Genomic DNA, 19,289 nt, shown 5'->3' with positions numbered 1-19,289 from the left:
TCGGAGCAATACCCTTCTAGAGCATGTAAAGAAGTTCTCACGTATGGACATACGCGGTTATTTAAAGGACATCCGTATTTGGGGTTTGACTTATTCGTTATTTTTCCCCATTCGTCGCTGTCATAAGTTAGCATTTCTTTGCAAGGATTTGAGAAGGCTAAAATTATTCTTATTTCTTGTGTTGCTTTTCTAGGTTTGTGTTCTGTTTCTTTCCATAAGATTGTATCTCCAGTTATGAAAGGGTTACTTTGCCCAGCTACTAAGCAAATTAGTCCCATTAAAAGTATTAAGGACGTTGATAAGGAAGAGCGATAAGGTTTTATTTTTTCTACTCTATTAATACTAGTTACCTTTTGTGAATTTTGTATTGGTCTATGGAAAGGTTTAAGTTGGCTTCCATGAGCCCTTTTTATTTTTCCCTTTTCTCCTAAGGGTAGAATTCTGTAGGTTGTTTTTCCTAACTTTTCTATTATTTTGTATGGACCTGAGAATTTGGGAGTTAACTTCTTTGATCCCTGATAAATTCTATACATTACTTCTTCTCCTACATTGAAGTCTCTAAGTTTTTTCATATCGTGTTGAATCTTCTGGTTTTCTTTTGATTCTATCGAGTAAAGTCTGGCTTGATCTCGTAATTGAGGCCATTGGGAAATGGATTCTCTAACTGTTTTTGGTAAACTTTTGAATGTTTTCGTATTTAAAATAATGTCTATTGGTAGCACAGGGTGTCTCCCATACAATAGGTAAAAGGGAGAACTTTTGGTAGATTTATTAACGCTAGTGTTGTAAGCAAATCCCATCACCGGGATTAATCTTGCCCATTTTTTACGGTTATCATTCTGACAATAGTGTGTTAACATTGTACAAACGGTTTGATTAGCTTTCTCAGTCAAACCATTTGTTGCTGGATGATAAGATGTTGAGAAGGACCATTTACTTCCCATAAAATTTTTAACTTCTCCAACAATGGAAGAGATAAAGTTTCTACCTTGATCACTCAGGATTGTTTTTGGACAACCATGACGAAGAAAGATCTTATTAACTAAAAATTCCGCAATTGTTTCAGCCATCAAATCACCGATAGCTTCTACTTCTATCCATCTAGTAAAGTAGTCTGTACAGACAACAATGTATTGCTGACCGTAAGACTTTGGTAACGGACCAACTAAGTCTATTCCAATTTTATCAAATGCATTATTAACAACGATAGATTGTAAAGGAGCTTCTAAAGTTCCACTTCCTCGTTTGTCTAATTGACAAGTAAAGCAATTTTTAACATGGTTTGTAATGTCTTTAGTCATCTGTGGCCACCAATAAAATTGTTTAATTTTATTGTAAGTTGAAAACAAACCAGGATGACCAGAAATCATTGCATCGTGGTACTCTTCTAGAACTTTTGGAATTAGTTCTCGAGGGAGAACGATGTTCCAAGTTTCTCCATAATGATTGGTTGTTAGTCTATATAAGGTTCCATTTTCTATTCTAAAACGATTCATCCGTTTTCTTTCCTTAGGGGCTAAATTAGCTAAATTCTCCATTTGATTCAGTATTTTACTACATCTAGGGTCTTGTCGTTGTTTTGTAATCAAGTCAAAATTTTCTGCCGTAGTCTCCTCAACTAACATAGTAAATAGTTCCTCGCATTCATCTTTAAGGTTGTCTACGGGAATGTCTGCAATAGGATAACGTGACAGGCAGTCTACATCTGCATGTTTCTTGCCTGATTTATAAGTAACTGTGAAGTCAAATGATTGCAACGCCATCGCATAACGTTGTAATCTTGCGGGTAAATTCTTTTTTGAGTGAATGTGACAAAGTGCACAATGATCTGTTACTACTTCGAATTTAATTCCTTCTAAATAGACTCTAAATTTTTGAACTGCCCATACAATAGCTAAACACTCTTTATCCGAGATCGGATAATTTAGTTCAGCTCCTCTAAGGATTCTGCTTGCAAAAGCGATTGGATGCCACCCATTATCACTTTTCTGTAAGAGAATTGCTCCTAAACCATAACCTGAAGCATCGACTCTTAATTGAGTTTGTTTGTTTGGATCATAATGGGCAAGAACAGGAGGTGTTGTTAACTTCGTTTTCAACTCATTGAAAGCGTTTTCCTGTGCAGGACCCCACTCAAAAGGTAAATCCTTCCGAGTTAAATTAGTAAGTGGTCTTGCAATCAATGCGAAGTCTTTTATGAATCTTCGATAATAAGAACATAAAGCTACAAAAGATTTAATGTCCCTAACAGTTCGTGGAGTTGGAAATTGTTGGACCTTTTGGATCTTCTCTGGATCTACTTCTTGTCCCTGTTCACTAACAATATGTCCTAAGTAAAGTATTTTCTGTTTAAAGAAGGAGCATTTATTTGGTTTAAGAGTTAATCCTGCCCTTATTAGTCGTCTAAAAATGGTTTCAAGTCGTTCCAAATGTTCTTCTTCATTTTTCGAAAAAATAAGTAGATCATCAATGAAAATCAAACAAGTGTTATAAATTAATCCTCCCAAGACAATGCTCATCATTCTCATGAATGACGAGGGTCCATTTGCTAGACCAAAGGGAAGTCTAGTATATTCATAAAGACCACTAGGAGTAACAAAAGCTGTTTTTGGTTGATCTGCTGGATCTAATGCCATTTGATGGTAACCTGACCTTAAATCTAATAAGGTGAAATATTTCATTCCCTGAAGACTATCTAAGTAATCCTGAATATTTGGTAAAGGGAATTTATCCTTAACTGTAATTTCATTCAATTTGCGATAATCTACACAAAGTCGAACTTCTTCAGTTCCCTTCTTAGCAACCAAAACAATTGGTGAAGCCCAAGGGGAACAAGAAGGAACGACGATGCCTTCATCGATTAACTCGTTTATTGAATTTTCTGCTATTTTCCGTTTTTCTTCTGACATTCTGTAAGGCTTTTGTGAAATAGGAGGGTGGTTACCCGTGTTTATTTGATGCACGAAGACATTGGAAAACCCTAATTCTTTTGCAGTTGCTGCAAAAGCAGGTCTGTATTTTTGAATTAGTTTTTCCAAATTCCTTCTAGTTTCTCTTTTTATTTCGTTGTTAACTTCGAGCTTCAATTCTTGTATCATACTACTAACTACTAACTCTTTTACTGATGGTTTTGATTCACTAATGAGTGAAAAATTGTCCCCAAAATCACCGGGGTATGTAATGCTTGATCTTTCACTCATTCTAGTTGAAACTGTAGAATTATCATCTCTTTCAGCTAATAATTTAGCCAAGGTTTTTTCTAGCAGTTTGATCTTTCTTGCTGGAGCTTGATTAATTACCAACTTAGCGTTTTCACAATCAATCCAGAATTTGCCTGTTTGTAAAACATCAAATCCAATTATTCCTTTGATGTTGCAAGGAAGTTGATTCAAAATGATAATTGGAGTTTTTATTTCCACTTCATTCAATGCATCATAAATAATAATGTTTTGGTAAGTTTCACCTAGAACATTCAAAGGAGCATTTCCTGCTGTTAGATTTGTTGGACCTTTATATTTAGAATAGTCTAGCTCTAATTTATTGATTATTTCCTTAGTGAGGATTGTGATTTGTGATCCTGTATCAACGAGGCACTCAACAGTTTTACCTTTTATTTTCATGTTTGCAAAAGTTAGATCTCTCTTGCGTTTATGGATTTTACTAATGATGGACAAAACTTGTCTTCTGACATCACCGTCATCATCATCTTCGTCTGAATATCCTCTATAAACTGCTTTTACTACTTTTGTTTTTCTTTCATTGGTAGGAGATTTAGATCTTGATTTAGATCTACGTCTAGCTCTGGGGCTAGGCGATCGATATCGTCTACGTGCTGTAGAAGTTGAAGGCGATTCTTCTCTTGAAGGTCGCATCGATCTTGGAGGAGATTTACTCAAATTTTTATCAGGTGTGTAACCCCTTCTTCGGTAGCTAGAAGAAGTCTGAGGTTGTTCTTCATAAGCTTGTTTTCGAGAATAATGTGGAGAACGCCACGATTCTCCAACATTGTTCTCCCTTGACCAACCAGCGCTTCTAGGTGCTACTGGTCTACTTGGGCAATCAGTTTTCTTATGCCCTACTCCATTACACTGGTAACAGTGTAAGCTTTGATTGAGGTTCATTGAGTTTTCGTCTGGAGTAAAATTTACTCTTTTGGGTTCAGTTTGTGTATATGGAGATTGGTATCGAGGTATTGGTATTGGTATGGAGATTGGTATCGATGATACCTGTTCTGATAAGGTTGGTTTGAATAAGAGTGGTTTGGATACGATTGGTTTGGATAACGTGGTTGATAGGTTGGTCGAGGCTGTGGGGCCTGATATTGATAGGTTGTTTGTCGATATCGATTATCGTTTCGACTGTAATCTCTTTCTCGTCTTCGAGATTCTAAATTCATTTGAATACATTCAAATTGTTCAGTTAGATTGGTTAACTGTTCGGTTAATGAACTGATTTGTTTATGTAGAGGGTGATCTTCACCACTATCCTCTAAGAATTTAATTTCTCCCACCGATCTCTCGGCATGGGACAATCTAGTGTCAAAATCTAAATCATTATTAGTTGATAATAAATCCATTCGAGTCTTGACTGCTGGATTCAATCCTCTATGGATAAAACTATGGACTAAATTTTCATCCATTTTTGGATTTATTTTTCGACATAAGTCTCGAATGTCGTAAGCATAAGCAAAAGCTGACTGACCAGGCTGTTGCCTTTTCTCATTTAGTTCTCTCATCAAACTATTTCTGTAATTGGAAGGGGCTAACCCTTTTACCATTTTTGCTTGCAATTTAGCAAACGTGTCAGGTTTCTCTTTTTCCTCAAGAGTTTTAATGCAGCATCTATACCACTTTGCGGCGGTTCCAGTTAAATAAGCTGGAAGAGCTTTTAATTTTGTTTCATCATCCCATTCTAAGGCAGCAGCAGAAGCTTCGAATGACTCTAACCATTCAAGTAGATCTTCTCCTTCATCATCTCCAGAGAAGTTACTTATGTGAATAAATTGATTAACTGGTTGACGTTCTTTTGACTTTTTAGTCATAGTGCTTACTTTCGTTTCTTCGTTTACTGACATCTTAATTTAATTTTATTTAAGCTGGCTGATGATAAACTGTGTACATATAGTAAATGTCCGCAAATATTTTGTAAATAAGTACTAAGATTGGAAAGCTTAAAATGATTAAAACTATTACATTAATACTTGATTCATTAATAGTAAAAGTTAAATGATTTTCTTCAGGTTCTGATTCTTCTAATGAGTTATAAGAATTCAATTGAATTTCATATATTTTGTCCTCCATACTAAAATTCCTACAAAAATCCAAAATACTAAAATGATGAAACAACAAAAGGTTTTACACATTTTACTTTTGTTCACTCATCACCGAGTGATAAATAATGCACCCAATCACCGGGTTTTCTAGTTTGATTCTAATGCAATAATGTTCATTAAGTAGTACAAAACTATGAATAATATACTTAAAGGTATAAATACTTGAATAACTATTTCGTTGTCAATGAAGAATATTATTGTAGTTGGGCTTATCATTAGTCTAGTTAACTAAATTCAATTTAATCTAAATTAATTATCAGTTAATTCAGTTTAATCATGAGTTAATCCAATTCAGTTTAATTATCAATTAATTCAATTTAATTATCAGTTGATTCAGTTTAATTATCAGTTAACTCAGTTTAATTATCAATTAATTCAATTCAATTATCAGTTTATTCAGTTAAATCATCGGTTAATTCGTTTTAATTATCAGTTAATCAATTGATTCAGTTTATTATTAATTCAATTCAGTTTTAATCAGCTTAATTAGATAATTTAATCAAATTGATTCAGTTCAATAATTAGTTGATTCAATTCAATACTTAATTGATTCAGTTCAATTGAGTCATTAACTCAGCTTAATTCTTCCCTCTAGTTTAAATGGCCTAATCAATTGGCCAATCCAATTAATAATCAATTTGATTTATTTCATTTAATCTATTACAGTTAATCAATATTATTCAATGTAGTTAATCTATTGTAGTTAACTAATTATTAAATTCAACTCAACAAATAAATTCGATTTGATTTTTAGTGGTTGTTCCGTTTACTGTATTCAATTAATTCTGTTTCAGTAATCCAATTGTTCAGTTCACAAGATTCAATTCCTTTTAATCTACTTAATGGGCTGAGTTATTTGATTCATTGTAATGAATTAGTTCAGTTTAATTTATTAATTTACTTCAAAACAATAATAGCTTCAATTAGGTTTAGGTTAATCGTGGACTCATTTCAGATTATTCATGTGGGCAGTTTATTTAGTTGAGTATCTCAAGTTTGATTCAACTTCTAATATATTTAATTTGGTTTCAGGTCAAAGCATTAATTCAGCTCAGTATGAATATCCTGTTTATTTTAATTCAGGTGATTCAATGTAGTTACTTTTAAGTTAAGTTGAATTTACTTAATGTGATTAAGGATTGAGTTCATGAAGAACCATTATCTAACTTTAACTTAAGTTGACCTCAATTCAACCCATGCACCGGGTTTTAGTTATCTGGTTCATGACAACAGGTTAATTTAGGTTAATGATTATCTTCAATATGTTCTATGAATCAATAGATGGTTATTAGGTTTGGTAGTATTTTCCTTTATCAACCTCGATAGTGGTTACCAATTGCTATTTAATTATTTTAATTTCATAATTTTTGAACTAAACTAAAATGTTACCAATATTATGAGTAGTGATAATTGCTTACTATTTACTACCCACTATTTGGTTTCAAACAAGTGAAATTTTGTTTTAAAATGATACTTAACTTTAGGACATGTAAGGTACAATTTCGATTTGTCCAATAAGGTTGGTTTACCAAGAGTTAGTGACCAAAGTCCATCCAGGAGAACTTACGAATTGAAGAATCCCCGCAAGGGTGCCAATCTGCCGCAGCTGGGACTATAGAGAGTTGGTTTTGTTATGGAAATTTTATTCATTTATTTATTACAATCAAAATAAAAATTAACTATCTCATAATAGATATAACACCATTCACCACCGGATGAAAATCGGGATCACTATAGTTTTCTTTAGGCTAAGATGGTCAGGATGAACACTGTTCACCAAGTTGTTCACTGGATAGTGAAGTTGCTGATCCTTAAGGTCACAGATTATGATTTAGGTGATGAACTGAGAATAGATGGGTCCTAGATGGAGAGTTAGTAGATGGATGATCTGTGTCCTTATAGTTACACGACCACAATTTTGATACAGTTGTATATTGATGTAGCGTTGTGAATACGGTTAAACTAGTCACTTGTAAATATGTAAATACAATAGTTGTTTTACCCACCGTTAATAATTTCACTAGTCACAAAACACCTTTGAATAACTTCATTTTAGAGTACATATAGTCAATTAGAATTTACTAATATGGTGAAAATGTAAGAGGTGAAATTCACAACATCAAATAGTATTTTACTTATATCGATTACTGGTTGACCAGGGCTTCCGCGGGTGGCTAGATACGCACTCAAACAAAGAAATGGTCGGCCATTTTATGCTGGATGAGGGAGAAAATCTTCTCCCGTTTAAAATGGCCGACCTCCAAATTTCAACCAATTATGGCCTTTCCCTACCTACTTGAGGTAGGGAAAGGTAGCACCAAACCAACCTGGTTAAAACCAGTTTTTTGTTACACAATTAACATCTCAAATGGAGTAAAAATATTCCTTAAACCTTATTTTGGTAAATCACTTTGGTAAATTACGATGAAAACTGCGTTCTATTTGAAACGATTTTGCAATTTGATAGAAGCGAGAAACATTCAGGATTGAAAGAAACTATTGCAACTATTGAAACGATTCGGCGTTTTCCTATTTTCGGCTCTTTTCGAAGATTGTCGACTTGTTGAGATTATTTATGTACCAAAGTCTTGAAGTACAAAGTTTTATCAATGAATCTTAATGCGATTTTCAATTGGTCTCAAGTTTCAGTTTTGTAATTTTTAAATATTAATAAAGTAATGAGAAAAGTTGGTTCTATTTCTTAGCTTTTGCATTGATGAATGTAGAAGAAGAAGATAGATTTTATGAGAAAATTTCAATGTTACATCGAAAAAGCACACGGTGGGCCAATCTTGCTTGACGGACAATTTAGTGATGAAATTTGGTTGAGGAATTGCAACTTCTAAAAATGAGAGACTTCAACTTTCCGTGTTTGTGTCTAATCATGCTTGGGCCAGAAGCTGGATTTTGGATTTTCATCGATTTTTATGCAAAAAGCTAAAGCTTTTGAGCGACTTTTCATCCTTTTAGATGCTAATGAAAATTAAAGTTGCATTTGGAGCTTGAATGATGAAAGTTTATGTCAACATTATGTTGTTCAAGTGTTTCTTGATTGTAATTGAGCTTGTTCTTGTTTCAAAATTATCATTTAATTGGTACAAGTACTTGTGTGTGTTTTCACTTTAATTATTGTCTTTTTTGTTCTTTACTGTTTGTATATTCTTCTATCATGGTAAAGATGAATTCCTGATTGAGAATTAACCTGAGAAAATGAAAATCATTATTTTGTAGCTAATTTTATTATATTATTCAATACAATGCAAAATCATTAAATTGAAGAGTCTTTCAAACCTGCATTTCCAATGTAAAGAGGAAACTCAATTTATATATGAAAGGTTTCCATCAGTAATTGAAGAGTCCATTGTTTAGTAATTATCATCTACTCCAAACAATATGATAAGGTGATCCTCATAATCATCATGTATCAACAATAAACAAGAAAATTAATTGAACATATTTTTTGCGTCCAATTTCCATGAAACAATGATAATATTGTAGACAAAATGAACAGAAAAATTATGTATCAATTTGCTTTTGTCAATCAAAATGTTCTCAAATCAAGATCGTTCAGTATTTTGGTTTTAATGGTTACTTGGTTAAACTTGAAAAAAGTCAGTTTGTTCAGGCAACATGATGATGGCATTCATTGCTAAATAAAGATTATGGAATATTTTGAAATGGAATCTTTCTCTTTTATTGAGTTTATTCTTTGATTCAAATTGTCATATAAACCAGCATGATTGGGCGATGGAATGAATAATGAGCAAATGAACAATATAGTCGAGTTTGAAGAGTCAAGTTGAAGAGTTCAGGACAACTTGTTCCAATCCTTTGAGTTGTGCAATATCCAACTTCACCATGGAATCATTTCGAGACAAAATTTCTTCTCTTGTCATAGTAACTGGAATGATATCTTGAACTTTGATAGAACTGGCCAATGCTTTAATAGGCATTTGAAGAAAGCAATTCTGGAAACTTACGATTGATTTTTGAACTCAATGTCAACTTTTTTTGTTGATGAAGAAGTTTAAGGCTGAATTTCATGTTCAATTAGAACCAGTATACCGAGTGAAGCAGATGAATATGCAAAATTTACTCCAAATAATGGAAGTTTACTTTCGCTTCAGAAATATTTCTATTTAATATTTCAAGAAATGAATAAGTTTCAGTATTGAGTCAAAATTTTTAATAAACAAAAAAAGAAAGTTCACAATTTTATATATAATTAGTGTAACAAATAAGTCGATATTTACAAAGATTAACTGGAAATCGGACTTTTGATTACATTTAATATCTACAAACAGTCGTCACTCGAAGCATTTTCATTTGTGTCAATTCAACAATTTATGCTCATTAACCTGAGAGGGTAAATTATGGACTTATATGTTTATATCTTTCAGGTGAAAACAGCGATGGAAACAGAATTAGGTTAATTGGGAAAACCTTGAATTGAGATTTCTTCAAAATCTTCTCTTATAAATAAAATCTTTGCGAAATGACTTGACTTTGATCAGGAAACGATAGTTGCAAAATGCTTCACTTTCAACGTTTGAAACAAATGCTTCAAAAATAATCAACTTTTTGTGAAATTTCTTCAATCTTGTCAACAATCTAACGATAAATATATTCAAATTGATGGACATGAACAAGTGATGAGAGCACTTTTGTTCAACAATAGACTTGCACAGATCATTTGATGGGTGAAAGTTGAGTAAATATAAAATGATGAAACAACTCGAAACTGAAAGGCATTCAATGTACACTAATATTTAAAGTGGAATCGTTGACAATAGGTTCCAGTTTATGATACAATTATACAGTTTGGAAGTAAAATTGGTGCCAGTCATTCGACTTGGTAAACTTGGAATTCGCCGAATACTTTACTGAACCAATAAGACTGTGCCCAGGGTCGATGAAAAAAGTGGAAGAAATTTTCTGGTGCTAATCATAGCCACTCTCCTAGTCAGGAATTTGTTTTAATCTGATTCAGATGGTTGCTGTTGTATGAGTTGACGAGTGGAATCTCTTGGTACGAAATGACTGGTGATGTTTGAGTCTGTGAATGAACCTTTTCAGGTTGACAGTCATGGTTGGTTCGATGACGATGCAACATTTCCGTTTCTAAACAAGAAAAAAGAAAAAGAAGAAAAATGTTAGACAAAAAGAAGACTAAAAATGCTTTTTTGTGTACAAAAAAGATTCCCTTTTCCTGTCATTGGAATAAGGTAAAAATAATTGATGAAGAAAAGATGAACAACCCTTTTCTTCACCTACACCTTCACTTTTCATTGTCACCATTCAATATCACAGTTTGATGTCAACTTGCTTTAGTTGGTGAATATAACTCCCAGATCAACAGAAGACCAAATTGGCAAAGACTGAAATTTGTTGAACTAATAAAAAATTAACTCTAAAAACATTTGACTTATCGACTTGAAACTAATTTGTTGGATTTGATGATTACCAAAGACAGACTAAATTGAAATCAGTTCAAGTCAATATAAAATTGATAAATCAATCACTTATTAAGGAATCACTGGAACTAAGCGAACTTTCATTTTGTCTTTTGTCATTTCATGGAACTCAATAATCGTTTCATGGAAGGCAACTAACATGCAAGTCGATAGCTTCTATTATTGAAAAGATGTGTAAACTTGACCAAGGAAATGCTAGTTCCACTGTTTAATATTCAATACAAATAATTTCCCAACAACGCGAGAATCGTCGAACAAATCATTTAACTAAGAATCTCTGATTCTCTGGTGAAATGCAGTCATGTTTGAATACCCAACACATGTCTTGTTAAGTGGTCTAAGCAGAACATTTGAAATTGAACATCTCGAATTGAAATTGCATTTTATGGCCACAAATGTCTCGAATTTATCATTTTTTTCGACAAACTTTTTTGCAAACAATTTTTTAACCTTTTAAAGTCAAGCAAGGTGAACAGGTGTCGTTCAACTCACGTTAACTTGGCATGCATTTTCCAATTGAAATCACTCAATGAATCATAGTTGATCTGTTTACTCAGTTCAGTGTTTATTTAACTTGTTTCTCATGTTTAAACACTATTCCATTAAATAAACAACTGATGAAACTTTTTAAACAATTTCATTTTATTTCCTTTTCTCGAGAAGTAAACTTGTATTTTCATAAAAATAATCGAGTTTTGATGTAAACATGAATATCATTGCAAATGGAGTTGCAAACATGACAATATATTGAATATCCTTTTGAGAAGTAAATTCATGAAAAAAACGAGAGGAAACAAATGTTCAAAAAATTGACAGAAGAATCAAAAGTTGATCTAAAAACGATCCATTTTCTGAATTATTAACATTTTCAATTTTCCACAAAATTCCAAAAAATAAATTGAACATAAAATATCCAAAAATGCACCAAACTTCAAAGTCAATTGAACAATCATTAATAGAGTGACACATTGACTGCAAAATCGAATCCTATTCAACCCACGAACCCAAAAAAGTTTCATTAAATCGAATTTCGAAAAGTGAAAAAAAAACATTTTCAAATCTCGAAGCAAATGAACAAACTTTTCATCATTAATTTAAATACTCGAGCAATTAGTTTATTAAAGCAATTTGTTTCCTTTAATAAGATAATTGAAAGTGCAAAAATGTCATTAACTGTAAATGCAATTTCGAGTCGAAAATAAATCGAAATGTTGTTTTCATTGGAATCATCAACAAATTGGACCATTTAGTAATCAACAATTAGACTGAATAATTGGACAAATTGCTGGCCATTGATTGCACAGACAAAAGTGAACAATAAACTTCTGAAAATATAAAGACAACAGCAATTTCAATCTACTTTTAATGATGGCAAAGGAAACAAGTTGCATCATTATCTCATCATCATTATTATTGGCCATTATTGGTCAGCTTTTGTCGACCAGTTGAAACACTTTTACAGTTTTGTCAGTAAAAGTTGAACTTTCTTTTTTTTATTGCATGCATAAAGACTCGACCAGTAATGTTCAAAGTTATTTATGGTCCAGTCAATGGCAAGTCCAACAGCATTTAAAGCCCAAAGTTCAACTCAATTTTAGTCTCATTATTGGACATTACTTTTGATTACTTGTTTAGTCTGAGTAAACACAGAGTCTTGATCAAGATGATCAACTAATGTTGACTAGGTGATGACAGGAAGACATTAGATGCACTTGTAGGAGGTCTTGAAACGTTGTTCCCAACGAAAAACTTGCAATCTTTTCCTGTGTGTCTCCATGTTCACAAGAGACAAAAAGAAATTCATGATTCCATCCGAAATCCATTATTCAGGGAAAAGAGTAAATAGTCGAGACATAAAAAGCATTCCAACAATGGTACAACAATTAGTGGCGAGAGAAAAAAAAGTGTGTTTCTAATAGCCAATAGTAACCATTAGTGATGATGGCACAGAATAATTTCACTCCATGAGAATTTATCGAAAAAAATGTTCTTCATTATCTGATTATTCTGTATATCAATTTTCTGTCTCTCAATTCTCTATGGAAATTATCTCGATATTGTTTCATCATGACTTCATCTTCAAATCATTGGTAATGATTTCGCTTTCATAACTTCTTCACTCCAAGCCTAACTGGGAGTTGTCAGAATATGATGAAAATAATTTTCCACTTTTTCTTCTCAATTTTTTTTCTCTTCATGAAAATTCAAGATTGACAGTTTGAAAGTCCGTCAGAGTTTGGAATATTTTTGACTCGATTTTTCGCCTTTTCTCAATTTGCATCTCGAATGATTACAAGGTTACTTGGTTGGCAACTTGTCAGTTGTAATGTGTTTTCAATGTTACCTCATGAGATTTTAGTCAACAGATAAAAGACAATTTACCAGAGTTGATCGAGTAAAGAAAATTTCAATCAAAATAATTTAACAGGAAATTGAGATTAGATAATCAATTAGAATGAAAATTTTACCTTCTTAGAACTGGGAGTAAATTTTGTTTCGTAAAAATAGAAAAAACTTTTTTCTCTATAAAATTGAACTTTATCAACTTCTAAAGGTTGCATCATGTTTAATTGCTGTAATCTGATGATTACAGGAAACAAAGGAAATGATGGAAACGACAAATTCAATTTAATGTTGAACCCTTTACTCATTCATCCGTTGTTATTACATTTAACCGACAAATGGATGACTTTTTCCGTTGCGATAATTTAAGACAAAACTCATCATTGACTTTAAATGCTGTTATTATTGTTATAATGACAGTTGAAATTGTTTGTTCATCAGAATTGAGTGAGAACCGAAAAAGGAAAATAAGAAAAGGAGAAATTGGAAAAAGAATAGAGAAAAAAAGATTCAATTTCGTTAACAGGATACTGGAAGCTGATGCAGGGTAAAGACACGCAAATGATTGTTCAGTAATTTATCTGTATTCAATTTGATGAGATAAGCGTGAAAATAATGAGAAAATTGTTATTTGATACAATCTAGAGTCGAAGCCAATCTAATCACGAGAACCTTTTCTTTTCGAAAAAAGGGAAAAAATTCTCCATTCATTACCTCTCGATTAGAATTGCATTTTAAACATTTTCCATGTAATTTCATTGACAAATGGACAATGAATTTCGAAAAAAAATCTCGACTTGGAACTTTTAATTTGTAAATTTGAGACGAAATTTTATTTTCCTTCAAAAAACTCGATCACTTACAAGTTGGTTAAGTGAAATGGAAAAAGGTCAAAAAGTCCAAGTTGACCTTGCCTGAGTAATTGATGAGTTTCATGTCATGTAAATGAAACTAGATGGAAAAAAGAAAAGACTAAAAGACAAAAAGAGTTGACAATCAAGTTGATTGTTTCATTGTTCCATTAGAATAATCAATCAAGTTTACAATGAAGCTCGATTTAATCAAATTCATTCTACAATCAAAGATTATCTTGATTTCAATTTGAAAAGTTCAATTTGTGAAATTGCAATTGCAAATGCAAGTTTCATGGAAAAGGAAAAGTTCATGAAGATATTCAATTTGAGTTATTTGAAATATTAGCAAACAAAATCTTTTTTTGCTCTTCTCTCAGTTGTTTGTTTTCCAAATTCAAAGTTCATTCAAAAGTTGGTCAATCATTTTGATTAAAGTTTTGCAAGTTTACACAGAAAAAGAACTTTTTTCGAGTTCATTTTTCTCTTTCAATGATTCATGGAACGGAAAATGTTGCAGGTAATCAGGTAACGATTGGAATAGCTTTAAATGTCATTTTCTTTTTGCATCATCGTTAGTTTACTTTTTGCCTCCCTTGACTATGTGATGATATTAAGCAAATCAAAAACCAAGGAAAAACAACAAACAAAAGTAAACCCATTAATCGGATTAGAAGCGTTTGTTTTCATGAAGCAACAAAAAACAATGAAAAATGTGAATAACATGAGCTTTTTTGTCTGAGAAAAGCTTAAGTTAATATGGGTTGATTGTTTGAATTACAAAGTGGCATTACTGGAATCTCATCAATTCTGCCTTCTTTAATTGATGCAATTGATGCAGAAGTAAAACAATTGAACAAGACAAAAGTTTGAGTAAATCATTTTGGAAAGTTGAGAGTAAATGGAAGGTAAAAAATGATTAAAATTTTGGCAAAACTCAAATTTCAATTGCAACATTGGGTTAACTTGCAAGGTTAGATTGATTGATTAAGTTGCAAGTCGACATGATTGATTAAATATTTGCATTGTTTTACTTTGTTAACTTTGTCCATCAAAATATGATTAACGAAAAAAGAAGAAGAAAAAATCTGCATTCATCAGTGTCGTTACTGATGGCACAAATGTCAACTTGTTCAAGACCAACTTGGTGACACTAACTTATGCCTTTTTGTGAACCAGTTCAAGATAAGAGTTTCCAGTTTTCATGAATAACCATAACAAATGACACTTTAATGGATCACTTCATGTTGAGGCAAAAAAGCAAATATGAATCCAAGACATTTCAAGTTGAAACGAGAAGAGGCTCAAATGAAAAGACTCAACACTGTCTAGAGAAATGCTTTATTCCAATTATTGTGCAAATTAGAGTCAAAAATAACATCAAGATTGAAGTAACGGTCAACTCTGAAAATACTGAATCAATGCAACAATCAAGAGAATGTTCAATTTGAAAAGAAAATTTTTTTCTGTAAAAATGATGATTCAGGTCATCAGAATATTAAATTGAGATAAAATAAGCTTGGATTTGGAGAGAAATCGAGTTTTCCCATTTTCCATTCACAAAGCATTTACATTTTAAATGCAACAAAGTTGTGAGTTGAACTTGTGGTTGAAGTGGAGATGAAATCTCGTTGCAGAAGAGGTCAAAGTTGGAAAATTAATTTAGATTCAAAGTTAATTTTTAGTCAATTTTTGGTTCGAGTTTCAAGTAATTTTTACTTTCAAGGAAATGTCTTGGGAAAAATGTTAAACAAGTTTTAATGAGCAAGGAAAATGTTCTTAATGCATTTCTCTCTCATTGTTTTGTTAATTAATTTCCATGAATAATATTATTTTTATCTGAATTTTGTTTTCTTTCTTCTTTACCCTTTCAACTAGATTATTTGATTACTCTTGAGGCTAGTTCAAGATATGCATACCTCAAATATAATTATAATAACACTTTGTTTGTAAAACATTAATGAGTCGAGTGAAGAGACGAGAGGAAAAAAGTTGAAGTAAAATTGGTTGAACAAGATGAAGATTCTGTTGAATTTGAAAAGAACGAAACAAACAAAAAAATCTTCTTTTCTTACATGGTAAACATGTTGGATGCATTTACATGTCAATCGGTTGTGAAAACCAAAGTGATGAAGTTTAAAGTTAACATCAATTTAGAGTAAGATAAAGGAGAAACATGAAGAGGTAACGTCAAGTAATTCAAGTTGAATGAGATTTGTTTTAAAAGGATTCCTCAAGGTGAAACAAGTTTACTTTCATCTCAAGTTACGGATAAACTGGAGATATTTTTAGATTATTTGAATCAACTAAACATTTATGTTAACACTTTTCCCTTGCCTGGTAAAGTCATGCAATATTATTCACTCCCTGTGCATGATAATTTGATAAAGTTCACATTTCGTTCCTGTTAGGGAACTTGTGTGATGGAATGAAATTTGAAGATTATTGAAATTGATTCAATATGAATATAAAGAGCTATTACATGTTGATCATGTTAATAAAAGAGCCATTTCTTTGGTTCACTTTTTGTTGCAAACAATTTTCCTTTTCATGGTTTCAGTCTCATCAATCATGATTCGGAAAACTTTAATTGTAATTCGATTCCATTTTCGACTTGACTCTCAAATTTTTAGAAAAAGTGATTGATTCTTAAAAAAATGCAATAAGCAGTAAGAAAGTGACTAAAGTCATAAAACTTTGATAACGTGAAAATCGCCCAAAGGAAGTCGATAAAAGAATCAATGAAATTGGGGAATCAAAGTTGAACGATTTTCTCAAAAATTTATTTCTAATGATTACGATTTACTTTTTGAAGCATTGACTGTTGTTGGACTTTGAGTTGGTGAGAAGGATTTTGAAGAATTGGGAAGAATTTTAGAAAATGAGGAAAATTTTTCGTACCTTCAGACTGCGTCGCTGACTCCATTCGACCAGACGAAGTGCAGGTTATCAATGTTGGTGGATTTTGGACTTTTGTTGTACCGTATTTGTTGTGAGGCATCATTGATTGTCTTATATTTTTCTCTGGGTGTAACAGTATAATGTACAGTTTGGGTGAGAAAAGGCAAGCTACTGCTATTGTAGCTGAACAGTTGATTGAATAGGAAAGCGTTGTAATGTTTAATGTAATGTCTTGGCGAGTTGTAAAATAGATGGGAATGAATGCAATCCAAATTACACAAGTTGTATACATAGTGAATCCAATGTATTTTGATTCGTTGAAAGCTTCGGGAATTTTGCGGGTTAAAACGGCATAAACGGTGCACACAAAGATGAGTATAAAAGGATAAGCAAAGGCAAGGAAAAAGTCGACCGACTCGTTGGATGAGCAAGTGATCAAGTTGTCTTCTCGGGTTGGATACATGTGAACCGATTTGGGTGGATGAAAGGCAAACCAGAGAAGAGTGATAATCACTTGGATGAGAATCATGAAGATGCAAATGCACAGTTGCGATTGTGGACTTATAAAGCTGGGTCGTTGGGCAGACTTTTTGCCTGCATCAAAGATGCGTGAAATGCGATTGGTTTTGGTGAGAAGGGAAGAGTAGACAATGGAAAATGAGCATCCAATCATGGTGTGAATGAGGCCACAAACAAAATTGGTGGGTCGAAGCATCAAGAGGTAGGTAATGGAATAGCAAAATAGTAAGCCAACAAGTAAAACGAAAGACAATTCTCGACCTGAAGCACGAACAATTGGAGTTTCTTTGTACTTTATGAAGACACAAATGATCCAGAGGACTGTCAATGCTCCTGTTGAGCTAAAAGTTATCGCTCCGATAACTAGGGAAGAGTTTATGTTGACGTATTCTTCGGGAATTGGAATGCAAACGGATTGACTTTCATCTGGTAAGTAACCATTGGCACAATTGTAACACTCTGTTTCACTTGCCAGTATCTGGTATTTGCCACAATCGGAACAGTGCCAGCAACACTTTTCTCCGTCAATGTACTTCTTGGCTTGACCCTTCGAACAAGGTGGACTGCAAACTGATGACGGAATTTCAGGATTTTCCTGTGTAAAACGAACTAAATCCATGTTTAAATCTAAAATTTTATCCTCGTATTTGCCCACTTTGACCCAGGCCCATTCATCGGTTGAGATTCTCTTGAAGTGCAATATGTTGTAACGAATGGGTCCGTTCTGGTTTTCACTGAAACGAAAATCATCACCTGAAAGACCTGAAATGGGCAACAAAAATGAATAAATATCAATAGAAAATGTTACGAGTTTTATTGTCTTTACTAACAAGTAAGTTGTTCAAGTTTATTATTCAAAACTCTAATATTTCATGTGCACCAAATACGATCAATTTTAAGATTTACTTTAAACTCGAATCCACAATGTTTCAAGTGCAATGAATTGTAAAAATTTTGAAATACTTTGAAGCAATTTGGACAATTTTATGTTCACTTTACTTGCAAAGAAAATGTAAATTGTTAAATTGCTTTGCACCGACAGTCGAGACAAAGGTTAGGCTTAAAAGTTGAAAAGTAATTTCATGTTGAGCAGTGGACTTGAAGGGCAACAATATCTCAAGATTTACCTGTAAATTGAACTTTCTTCAAATATTCCAATAAAATGTCTCCATCATTAACGTTCATATTATCACATATTCCAGGCTGTCCACCACAGCGTTCCTTGTGCATTTCACGAAGTGCATAACCAAAGACAAGAACTGCATCACTAACGAATTGCAATTGACGTTCAGATTGATAACCATTTTGATAGCTCATTCGTTCCTCTCCAGTACAGAATCTAGTTTTTCGAAGAGAAGAAAAAGAACAATTCCAATTGATCGAATCAATCAATGTCACCAAGTAAGAAGCGGCAAAAGTAGAGATGCAATTAATAATTGCATTTTCATAGCAAAGCTTTTGCTAAACGATTAAATCGCTCAACAATTAATCATAAACTTTATCATTAGCGATTCACCCATGTAAGGAAAGCTTCCGTTTCCTTCAAAATTCATTGTTCATCTTGAACTATTGCTCAAACAAGGTTGGGTTAATTAACTTTTGATTAATTATCCCGATTAACAGACTTGTGATTGGCAAAATGATTCCAATATCCTTTTAAGCTTTCAACTCTTTTTAAAACTCGATTTTCGATCAACTTTAAAGCAATCTTAGCAAGAATCAATTCTTAAAAAGTCATCTATTGCGCTAATTAATCTTGCCAATTAAGCAAACAAGCAAAAAGTGAATCTATTTTGATATTGTTTTTGGCTTTTAGGGCAATTTCATGTAAAATAGTTCAAGTTTTAGATGGAAACATAAGTTGCTTTT

At 32.6% G+C, this 19,289-nt stretch overlaps 1 protein-coding gene across 1 annotated transcript in view; it reads right to left on the bottom strand.

Moving 5' to 3' along the window:
• Positions 1-9,503: 9,503 nt before the first annotated feature.
• The window catches only part of LOC107360009 (metabotropic glutamate receptor 3-like), a 78,368-nt gene continuing 68,582 nt past the window's right edge, over positions 9,504-19,289 (bottom strand). Inside the window, exons 6-8 of the mRNA XM_015926619.3 lie at positions 18,548-18,759; positions 16,902-18,182; positions 9,504-10,453 (exon numbers count right to left, since the gene is read on the bottom strand). Of these exons, the coding sequence (XP_015782105.2) occupies positions 10,296-10,453; positions 16,902-18,182; positions 18,548-18,759 (1,651 nt within the window). The 3' untranslated portion in view covers positions 9,504-10,295. The remainder of the gene's footprint in view (positions 10,454-16,901; positions 18,183-18,547; positions 18,760-19,289) is intronic.

This window comes from Tetranychus urticae, chromosome 2 (assembly GCF_039701765.1).
Source record: "Tetranychus urticae isolate SD_2017Ah chromosome 2, NJAU_TeUrti_SD_1.0, whole genome shotgun sequence".
Taxonomy (NCBI): Eukaryota; Metazoa; Arthropoda; class Arachnida; order Trombidiformes; family Tetranychidae; genus Tetranychus; species Tetranychus urticae.
Note: the sequence above shows the minus strand (reverse complement) of the source record. Positions and strands in the feature narration are given on the sequence as shown.